Source organism: Corylus avellana, chromosome ca2 (genome assembly GCF_901000735.1).
Source record: "Corylus avellana chromosome ca2, CavTom2PMs-1.0".
Classification (NCBI taxonomy): Eukaryota; Viridiplantae; Streptophyta; class Magnoliopsida; order Fagales; family Betulaceae; genus Corylus; species Corylus avellana.
In genome coordinates, this window is record NC_081542.1 from 31334792 (window position 1) to 31346383 (window position 11592).

General features: G+C 37.4%; 2 protein-coding genes across 2 annotated transcripts; both read left to right on the plus strand.

The window, feature by feature from the left end:
- Window positions 1–8947: 8947 nt before the first annotated feature.
- On the plus strand, window positions 8948–9687 carry LOC132168711 (uncharacterized). The gene is made up of 3 exons (XM_059579732.1): window positions 8948–9040; window positions 9147–9499; window positions 9600–9687. The coding sequence occupies exons 2-3, from the start codon at window positions 9153–9155 to the stop codon at window positions 9646–9648; spliced, it is 396 nt and encodes a 131-aa protein (XP_059435715.1). The 5' UTR covers window positions 8948–9040; window positions 9147–9152; the 3' UTR covers window positions 9649–9687.
- A 919-nt stretch (window positions 9688–10606) lies between these two features.
- Window positions 10607–11215, plus strand: LOC132168785 (ATP-dependent 6-phosphofructokinase 5, chloroplastic-like). The gene is made up of 3 exons (XM_059579819.1): window positions 10607–10674; window positions 10750–10863; window positions 11071–11215. The coding sequence occupies exons 1-3, from the start codon at window positions 10624–10626 to the stop codon at window positions 11206–11208; spliced, it is 303 nt and encodes a 100-aa protein (XP_059435802.1). The 5' UTR covers window positions 10607–10623; the 3' UTR covers window positions 11209–11215.
- The last annotated feature ends 377 nt before the right edge of the window (window positions 11216–11592 follow it).

An 11592-nucleotide genomic window follows, 5' to 3' on the forward strand; every position in this document is an offset into this window, starting at 1 on the left:
TGAAGACCTCCCGCCACTTTTAGTTCCCCACTCTCACGCTAGCTGTCTCTCACTCTCACTCTCACTCTCACGCTGTCTCTCAATCTCACTCTCTCACTCTCTCGAGCTCACTCTCACTCTCTCCCTCCCTCTCTCTCGATCTCTCTCTCTCTCTCACTCACTCCACGCAAGTTTCTCTCTCTCGGGCAGCTGTTTCCGGCGCACCTCTCTCACTGCCAGCTCTCACTCCAGTGTTCATCAACTCTCTTGTAGCTCTCTCAGGTATGAGTTTCTCCTAAACCCTTGCAAACCTTAAATGCCTCTCAATCACTCAATAATATCCATGAATTGTGATTTGAAGAAATGGGTAAAGAAAAGGGGCAAGAATGGGTAAAGAAAGTTATCACAATTTTTATAAATTCAAACTCTAATAGCTCAAGAATGGGTTAATAATGAATTAGTTTCACAATATTTCTTTACCCATTCTCAAATGAATTAGTTTCACAATATTGCTTCATTTATCATGAAATTGCTTGTAAATGCAAACTCTAATACCTCAAGAATGGGTAAATAATGAATTAGTTTCACAATATTGCTTCATTTCTCATGAAATTGCTTGTAAATTCAAACTCTAATAGAGGTTCTAGATGGTACGTTTGATTGTCTACTTGTTGCTTTTTACACCATCTTATATTGCTTCATTTCTCATGAACCTCTATATACATTTAATTGGAAGATAGATAGTGGACTATTGGACTTATAGTGGTTGGTTGGTTGATTGTGATAATTTGCATAAATGTTGTGAGATCTTGGATGTTATTTCGTGCTTAAAATTTGAAATTATTGATATTCATTGATGTAAAAAATTATTGATAATTTACTTAAGAAATACAATTTTCATTTCATTTAGGCTAACTTGGTAGTGTTCATCAACCAATAAATCCTTGGTAACAAAGAAACGAAAATTAAGGATCGATGGAAATGTCATATCAACTTGGTGGGATGAGAGTGTAGTTTTAGTATTTCTTACGTAAATAATATTAATAAACTTTTACAACTCACAAAGATGAAGCAGAAACTTTAAAGCGGCCAACTTATATCAATGTTAGATGACCTTTCATTTAAAAATTGGATGTTAGATGACCTTTCATTTATTGGGCATATATGTTAGATGACCTTTCATTTAGAAAATTAAAAAAAAAATCACTTAAATGAAGCTTTTTTTTTTTGTATAAGCTCCTCTGCTACCTCCATTGCCTTTTAGAAATTAGGTGAGTTCGTTTATCTCAACTTATAGAATGTTGTGACAAATTGATGTTTCATATCACAAGTAGAAAATAAAGAATAAAATAAGTTCATAAAACATACTAAGATTTACATTATTCGTCTTAACAAACTTATATTCATGGACGAAAATAATAAGAAACTTAAAAGAGTTGTATATCCCTACGAGAATTTTGAAGGCAGTCAAAAGAATGACAAAAGGAAAAAAGCAAAGTTACTACTTGGGTATTAGAGGACCCTTTAATCTTTATGTACCATGAGAGAGTCCAATTCCCCCCTTTTCTCATTACACAAACAGTCTTTATGTGGCTTTGATCCTTATACACTAGACATGCCCCAACATCATCTTTTTCTTATCTTTCCCCACTAGAAAGATTCTATCTCTCTCTCTCTCTCTCTAGGGTTTGAATCACAAGCCAAACAGGGAGCCACCATGGTGTGCATGTGAAGTTATCACTAGGGATCTTGGTCACCCCTCCTGTTACCTGAGCAAATTACAAAAAGGGTTTGCTTTTCCTATTTTGAAAGATTTGAGTTTAAGATATTACTTTCCACCCTTTTATATATTGGGGAAATTAAGAAGAATCATGACAAGCGTTCGATTGAGTTTTGGGATGTAGCTAGTGGCTACAATCTCCTATCCAGATTGCAGTCCATAGCTATTGTGAGAGGCCCCTAATACCCAATAAATGAAAGGCAATGGAGGGAGCAGAGGAGCTTAGGGCCAAGGCCAAGCAGGAATTGGATGGCTTTGAGAAGTATGGTGAGAGTGTGGTACCTCTTTACAGCTTTGTGGATTATGCTGCTGGTAGAGGTTTTAGTGTTGGTGGTGCAAGTTAATGGATAGAATTATGGCCAATGATTCTGGTTTAGATGAGGAGTCCAAGAGCTTGGTGGTAGCTCTTGGAGAAACGATACTATCGGAATTGCATAGGAGAGAGAGGCTCAAAAGCGGGATCTACGAAAGCATTCTATTTTAGGCAATTGTTTGCTTGAAGAGGACTCAACAATTCTTAAGAGCACACCATACTCTATGTCCTTAGCTGATGTTGGATTAAGTCCCATGATTTCTTTTTCGTATGAGTATGTTTTTTTTTTTTTTTCTAAAGTGTTAACTAAACCGAAGGAAATGGAATTGGATGAAATTAATCTTTGCAATTTTTCTCTTCTCAAACACATCTGTTAGATGACCTTTGATTATATATTTATTTTTCTCTTCTCAAACACATCAAATAATTGAACTGGATTTTGATTAATTTTATGAAATTAATCTTTTGTATAAATAAAGGTTATTGCACATATATGTTAGATGACCTTTCATTTAGAAATCATGGCCCTAATATGCATTACAACTTCTTCTTCTTCTTGTTTTCTTCCCTAATCAATACGATTAAAATTCAAAAATAAGGTCCTCTATTTGTGTATAAGGTCCTCTATGTCTGGTGTATAAGGTCCTCTATTTGTGTCCACAGAAGCAGGAAGATGTTCTGCAAACGCCTATCTGCGATCGATCGCATCAGGCATGCGATCGATCGCAGGGTACTCTGTTTCTCAGTTTCAGCTTCTGATCCTGCGATCGATCCTGCGATCGATCGCAGCATCAGTAGGTTCCTCACATTGGGTGTCCGATCCTGCGATCGATCCTGCGATCGATCCTGCGATCGATCGCAGCATCAGTAGGTTCCTCACATTGGGTGTCTGGTACTGCGATCGATCCTGCGATCGATCGCAGCATCAGTAGGTTCCTCACATTGGGTGTCTGGTACTGCGATCGATCGCAGTTTGCTCTGATTCCGATTAGTTAAGTTTAATGGATTAAAGTAAAGTTTAATGGATTAATGGATTAAAGTAAAGTAAAGTTTATTGGAACTTTGCTCATGTAATTGCTAATATTAGGCTTTAAAATTAGGGTTAAATACGAAAGTGGCCCATGTGTTTTTGAGTTTTTAAAAATGGTAAAATTACGTTGTGTTATGTGTACTATCTCCGCATAATCATTTCCCGACAATAATCAAATACTTCCAAATCAATTTTTCATCTTGTCCCTAGCTCCCCATGGATGGGTTTCTTTCACACCTAACCCATCCTCGTTGCCCTAGCATTGCCATTCTTCCCATATTTAGTCAATTTAATCTTACAAATCAAATATTATATTTGTGGACTTATGTTGACTCCACATAAATCAATGGTGGACTACATAAGTCTAATAGTTGATCTCTTGAGTGTGTAAGAGAATATAAGCCAAATATCAAAAACTTATTGACCGCTAACATTTCTCTAAAAAATGTAAAACTGTCATTTAGCTAAACTAGTAAATAAATTACAAATAGAAATTTGTTCTAAACTAGTAACCCACTTCTAGAATATTTTGTTAGGTAACATCGCATTGAGCTAGCATCATTTCGTATATATTTGTTCTAAACTAGTAACCCACTTCTAGAATTCTCTCATTACTCATGCTCCTTTTAAACTTTCCCTCTCTTAATATTTGAGAACAGACCTCCCATTTAATTCTATTAATTCAATTCTTAAGAATCTGATCTTCTAATTCCCTTGTGTGCGTACATGTACGTAACGAATAACCTTTAATAGGGACATCAATATGGATAGGAGTTGGATGCGGGAAAGTACTCGATGTTCAGAGCGATTTCAAAAAGGTGTGGAAGAATTCATGGGAATGGCAGTTAAATCAGTTGATTCACGTGATATGACAAAGTGTCCATGCCGTGATTGTGCAAATCGATATTATTCTCATATTAGCGAGGTGAAGGGTCACTTGTATATGAATGGATTTACTCCGACATACACTAGATGGATATTTCACGGGGAAGAAGATCATTTTAGGGAAAACACTTCTACAAACATGCACACACATACAAGTGAAATGATGGAGGAGGTTGATGCAGTTGAAGAATTGTTAGACGATGTATGTATGGGGACATTTGTTGATGCTAACATCGGAGAATCCTCTACTTCCCAGGGCCCCACAACTGATAATCACGAACAAACAAGCTCCTTCTACCAATTTTGGGAAGATGGTTTACGAGAACTTTATCCAGGCTGCAAGAAATTTACACGAATTGCTTTTATACTGAAGATGCTTCATATAAAGGCGTTCTGCAACATGAGTAACAAGGCGTTTGATATGATGATTGACTTGATAAAGACGGCCCTCACAGATGGAGAGACATTGCCACGCTCGTATAGAGAAGCAATACAGTTTAGGCGACACTTGGGATTCGGTTACGATAAGATACACGCATGCAAGAATGGTTGTGTGCTTTTTTGGAAAGAACATGCAGACAAAGTGGTATGCCCAAAGTGCAACAATTCAAGATGGATTGATGGCAAAGGCAGAAAAAGTAATATTCCTCAAAAGGTCTTACGGTATTTCCCAATAAAATCGAGGTTACAACGGTTGTTTATGACAAAAGAAATGGCCAAGGAAATGCGGTGGCACAAAGAAGGTCGAGAAGATGATGGCAATACTCTCAGACACCCCGCCGATTCTATTGTATGGAAAGAGTTTGATAAAAGACATGAGTGGTTTGCAAGTGATTCCCGCAATGTGTGGCTTGGTTTAGCAAGTGATGGTTTCAACCCATATGGTAATATGAGTACAACATATAGCATATGGGCAGTAATGTTAACGGTGTACAATCTCCCTCCGTGGATGTGTATGAAGAGTCCAAATTTGATGTTGCCCCTTATTATCCCAGGGCCTTCAGATCCTGGAAAGAATATTGATGTATATTTGCGGCCATTGGTTGATGACTTGAAAGATTTATGGAATGAAGGCATACGCGTGTACGATGCATCAAAGAAAGAGACATTTCAATTGCATGCGACATTACTATGGACTATAAATGATTTTCCTGCATATGGAAAATTATCTGGGTGGTCTACAATTGGAAAGCTTGCATGTCCAGTATGTAATAAGGATACATCGTTCAGGTATTTGAAGTATGGGCATAAGGTGTGCTTCATGTGTCATCGTCGGTGGCTTCCTCAAGAGCATCCATGGCGCAAAAGAGGAGATTTGTTCGATGGTACAGAGGAGCATAGATTGCAACCTGAAGAATTGTCTGGAAGTCAATTGTTGAAACAGCTAAGAGATGCTGAGGGTTTGCAATTTGGAAAAACAAGCGGGAGAAAGAGAAAGAACACAGATGTTGTGTTGAATTGGAAGAAGAGAAGTATTTTCTTTGAGTTGCCTTACTGGTCAAGCTTGAAACTACGTCATAATTTAGATGTAATGCATATTGAGAAGAACATATGTGAAAGTATCTTAGGTACGTTGATGAATATCGATGGGAAGACCAAGGACACAGTCAAGGCACGAAGAGATTTACAGTTGATGGGTATACGTAAAGAATTGCATGTGCAGCCAAATGGTGAAACTTATAGGATGCCACTTGCGAAGTACACCTTGACAAGAGATGAGAAGAAGAGTTTATGTGAGTGGTTGAAAGGTGTTAAATTTCCTGACGGGTATGCATCTAACATTGGTCGATGTGTGAACAAGCTTCCTGGTAAAATTTCGGGTATGAAATGCCACGATTGTCATGTCTTCTTACAGCGCTTGCTTCCTGTTGCAATTCGAAATTTCTCTACGTCGGAAATACGAACAACATTGACCGAGTTCAGTACATTTTTTACGCAGTTATGTGCACGGACGTTGAAAGTTGATATCCTAAAACAAATGAAAGTCGACATTGTAACAATTTTATGCAAAATGGAAAAAATATTTCCGCCAGCTTTTTTTGATGTTATGATCCATCTAGCACTTCATTTACCTCGGGAGGCCGAGCTTGCTGGTCCCGTACAAAACCGTTGGATGTATCCGTTCGAAAGAGAACTTGGAAGATATAAGAAGTGGACGCGTAACAAAGCGCGTCCAGAGGGGTCTATTGCCGAGTGTTACCTAGCTGAGGAGAGCTTGACCTTCTGTTCCAGGTATCTTCGGGGGATTGAGACAAGATGGAACCATGAACGGAGAAATGTTGACGTTGATATTGTAGAAATGAGCCAGCGCTTGGATGTGTTCTCCCAACGAGTTCGGCCGTTAGGAGCAGCTAAATTAGTAACACTGGATGCTAATGATTTTGCTAGGGCACGATGGTATGTGCTTACCAACTTGTAACGAAACGGCCTCATATTTGGAGTAAGTTTAGTAATGGCCTTTGTGTTTTACTTGTTACGACATGTTATAATTGTAGGGTTGATGATCATTTACCAATACGTTTATTTTTCATGCAGTGAACATTATAATATGATCAAAAGAGAAGGCGGCCGTGACATTGATAAAAAGCATGAAGCTAACTTTGAACGTTGGTTTCATAAACGTTTATACAATAGTGGGCGTACTGCAGCCAATGACTCAAAACACTTATATGATCTTGCATGTGGGCCTGATCGTCATGTTCATTCGTATAGAGGTTGCATCGTGAATGGGGTTAGGTATCACACAAAAGAATGTGCAGAAACTCGTACTACTCAGAACAGTGGTGTTTCTGTTTCAGGTGAGGACGAAACCTCAATAACGGAGTATTATGGTGAGTTAAAAAATATTCTAGAGTTACGTTACCCTGGCCAAAATCTCGTGTACTTGTTTGAGTGCGATTGGTGGGACACTGGGAGTGCAACAGGAGTACGAATGGACCAAGGCTTCACGATTGTGAATACTTCTCGTAAATGGTGTGAATCCGACCCGTTCATCTTAGCATGTCAAGCTTCGCAAGTGTTTTACTTGGATGATCCCAAATTAGGTGGTAATTGGAAAGTGGTGCAGAAGTGGATCAATAGAGACATCTATGATATTCCAACAGTACAAAAGGGAGATAATACAGAAGATGACCAAAGACTCAGTGATGACGTATACCAGGAAGGTGAATGTGTTGGGGGTAATATGGTCTTTGTTGATGAAGCGAATGTTGAAGCCTCCACTCAATTACGTAGAGATGATGCGACAATAGCAATTGACGAATTATATATTCAACTTGATGCAAGCATGTTTGCCAACGATAACTTGCCAGGCGAGGACCATTATACAAACTTTGATGAGGAAGAGGAGTTATGTAGCGATAACGATATAGACTCTGAACACGAAGAGGACTCTGAACACGAACAATCATCTTCAAGTAACAGTGCTACAGATTCTGAATATGAATCTGATGATGAAATGTGTTGAACACATAAGCTCAAATTTGGTGTAAGTACAAAGTGTATTAGCATATTTAATGAAATTGATGCTCTCTCTCTCTCTCTCTCTCTATATATATATATATATATATATATTGTGGTGTTTTTATTTTTATTTTTTACTAGCATGATTATTGTATGTTTGTCAAAAATATTGAACATGCTATATGGTTATAAATTGACTAATATAATTTTGTGGTTTTTGACTTGTTAGCAGATTGATCATAACAATGACAACAACAGGACGCAAACGTGTTCCAGCAGCACGAGGCCGAGGCCGAGGCCAAGGTCAAGGCCGGGGCCTTATTGACGAGCATGAGAGTCCGACTCTCAATTCTGGGTTTGGTGATACAGATATGCAAGTGTCGCCCTCGCCCCCCCTCCTCCTCGAGTCAGTGGATGGGCATCCTTCGCATGAGTCTAATAATCCTATTCACTCAGTGGCAGGATTGGATTCACAGGGAGCCGCCCCTACTGCATCTTGTAAGTTCATGAATTTTATATTTATGAACTGTTATTTTTGTATTATTTTGGTTTGTTATAGACATTTGACAATATACTTTTCCAAATATAACTTACTACGTTACCATGTTTTGCATAACAGCTACCACGTCTGTCAGAAGTGTAAGGGGTAAGGCCAAGTGTAAGAAGTTGAGTGACCATGTACTTAAGCATGGTCCCGTAGTGCTAAACATCCCAAATAGACACCGGGCACCTGTAGGCGAGAATGCATCATGGTTTGCAAGCAAGATTGGGGAGATTATTCGTAACATGTGCGAACTCCATCACGGTGAATGGAAAAAGGTCCCAGCTGAAGAAAAGAGCAAGTTGTTGTTTCATGTTCAGGTATGAATATCAATGTAATGTTTAATAATATGTTTCGTATGGAAAATTAATGTGACACATTTTTTACCATTGTTTTCTTATCTATTATGTATCAGTCAAACTTCGCACTGAATATGGAACGATACGAGCACATCAAAGCTGTTGAACATAAATTGGGTCGTGCATATGCTAGGCTTCGTTCGAACTTGTATAGGGATCATTACAAGAAATATTTTGACGGCATTGATAAAGACGATGATGAGGGGATTGCCAAGGCTAAGGCTATTGGGAGGAAAAACGTGCCAGCAGGGTATGGTCCTCAACAGTGGAACCTAATATGTGACTCATTTGATGACGGTAAATGGAAGGTAAATATATATTATTATACTGATTAGAATATTCAAATTGATATAATTTGCATGCACTTGAAGACATTTTATGAATAATTGTGTTTTTTTTTTCTTTCCAAATTTCATAGAAAAAGTCTGAACGAAATACCCTAAACAGAAGCAAATTGGAAACAAATCACACAGCTGGGACTTGTTCATTTGTCAATGTCATTTACAAAAAGGTAAGTATCTCGTACCATAATTTAATGAAAGTAACGTTATTTAGTGTAAACTTTGATTATATGTATTATGTGTAGGAACAAGAAACAAAAGTGAAGCCTAATCCTGTTGAACTATATGAGGTTACCCATACAAGAAAAAAGGATAAACAGTTTGTGAACGACAAATGCAAAAGTCTATATGTAAGTAATTGTTTACGCTCCGATCATTAAGTTGATTAGTGAAGAACATGAATAGTAAACTTGCATGAAGTATATGTTAAACTAAGGCCAACTATGACTTGTGCAGCTTCAAATGCAAGAATTAACAACCAGTGAGGCCTTAGAGGAAGGCAATGTGGAGGGAACAAGTGTGGATGACCGAATGCAAGAAATAGTCACACAAGTACTAGGGGGCCGACGAACTGGGCACGTTAGAGGAATGGGATGCGGTCTTATTCCTACCCCTTTAAGAACTTCATCTCAAGCGTTCACCCAGTTCGACAACCACGATGAGTGTAGGAAAAGACAAGAAGATACTCAAAGCGAGCTTCAACAGACTAGAATTGAACTTCATCAGTACAGAGAGAATTTGCAAGCCAACGTTGAGGAAACGAACAAATTAAAAGCCACTGTTGAGTTCTTAATGTCACGTATTGGAGGGTTAGTGAAACTTTACCTATGCATTAATTTTACAAAAACACACATACTAAGTAATCGTTAAAAAGCTTATTGATCATTATATGAAATTTTATTCTATTAGGTCTGGAGGGAGCTTGCTTGGAGGTGCATCAAGTGAAGCCAACAATTGAGGGAGCTTTGGAATAACTTTATTTAGGATGTACTCTTTGATAGCATGTATTTGTGATATATTTTTTGATACTATGTATTTGGATAGTTGTTGGTACTTTCTATTTGCTAATGTGTATTTGACTATTTGTTGATCGTGATCTGTTTGGTAATGTATATCTGTTGGTACTTTTTATTTGGTTTATATTATATTAAGATATTCGCAAAATTTTTGGTTCAACAACTTTTGAGTTAGTAAATCTCCCTTGACATGGTTATCAAGGTTAAAGAACTTTGAGTAAACAATGCAAGGGAGTAATAATATCTTTCTAAATTTTATTTTTAAGTGTATGCAGGATGACAAGAGTACAAGAAAGTTAAACCGCCCAAGCAGGTTCTCGCTTTAATATATTTCATGAAGAAACACATTTTTAGTATCTCTTTCTCTATCATTTTGGGTTTCATTTTCATTGTCTTTGATATTATATATTGGTTCATTGTGGTAGATTACTCAAATTGCTTATGAGGATGAATTGGCAAGGAAGAGAATGCAGATAAGTACTTTATTTTGGGTTTTGGAATTTTGCTGCCCATGAATTGTAAAAAAAATATTTAATAGTTTTTTCCCTTGACAGGTTTGGTTAATGGGGCAGTTCTCACATATTTTTTATGATTTTGATGAGGTTAGTCATTTTGAGTTATGTTTCTTGTGGGCATTTAGATTAGTTTGATTATTTCATATATTAATTGATTCATCAAACAATGTTGTTGTGTACTTAAACATAAATGCAATGTTTCTTATAGAGGTACTCTACGTGCATTTTATTTGCCCATGCATGGAGTTATGTTTCTCCGGATAAGTTTTCCTGCTGAATTCTTTTAGTGTTGGTTTCTTCATAGTGAACTTTTTTTTTTGGCCTCAATCTTGTTAGGCGCACAATGCTTATCATGGTGTTGGCATTGTCAAATTGATGGGCCGTAGCAGTAGATATATAGCTATGCATGCATCCCTAGCTAGTGGACAAATTGACATATGTTTGATTCATGAGGTACTTATTACTAGCAATTAATTGGATAGTTATCTTTGTGAGCTGTTACTGATTCTACTGATATGCACATCTAAGGTATCTTTTAATTTGCACGGGCCTCATGGTGTTTTGAGTCATCTGAAATACCTGATTGAGACAAAGGGTTCGGCTGTTATTTGTGTCGCAGAGGGAGCACGGCAGGTGAGTTACGTAAGGAATTCATATTTTCGCTTTTGGGTTGAATACTATTAATTGATCAGGAGATTTAAATTGTGCAGTTCTTTTTTGGCTTCATGAAATACTGTGAAAAACTGCCTGTGTTCATTTCATTGCATTGCATAGATCTTATAACTTCTTCATTATATTTTTCCCCAAGATGAAGAGTAAAATTCAGTATGTTATTGTTTTTTGATGCAGAATTTTATTCAGAAAACTAATGCTAAAGATGCGTTTGGGAACATTGTATTTGGAGATTTCGGTGTCCACATTCAACAAGAGGTTGGTGGTTGTATTTTGACTAATTTCATGTGGTCTTCATCTCTCCATGACTCTTGAGACAAGTTAAGTGGGTTGATAAATAATGAGCTGACTAAAAGTCTAATTTTTAACATCATTGATATGTGTTGCATGGATAAGAATGGACTGCACTTTGGCGTTTTAGTTGTCATTTGTCAGAGTTACAAATATGATATATTTTAAGCCATCAAGATCTTACTCTATTAGTGACTCTTTTTGCTAAGACTAGTCAGTTGCTTTTTTGATGTTCTTTGTGTGAATTGAGAATCACTTGAACTGGAAATCATTAGAAAACGTACTGATGCTGCGATCGATCGCACTTGGGAGTGCGATCGATCCCAAAATTTCGAAAACCTACTGATGCTGCGATCGATCGCACTTGGAGTGCGATCGATCCCAAAATTTCGAAAACCTACTGATGCT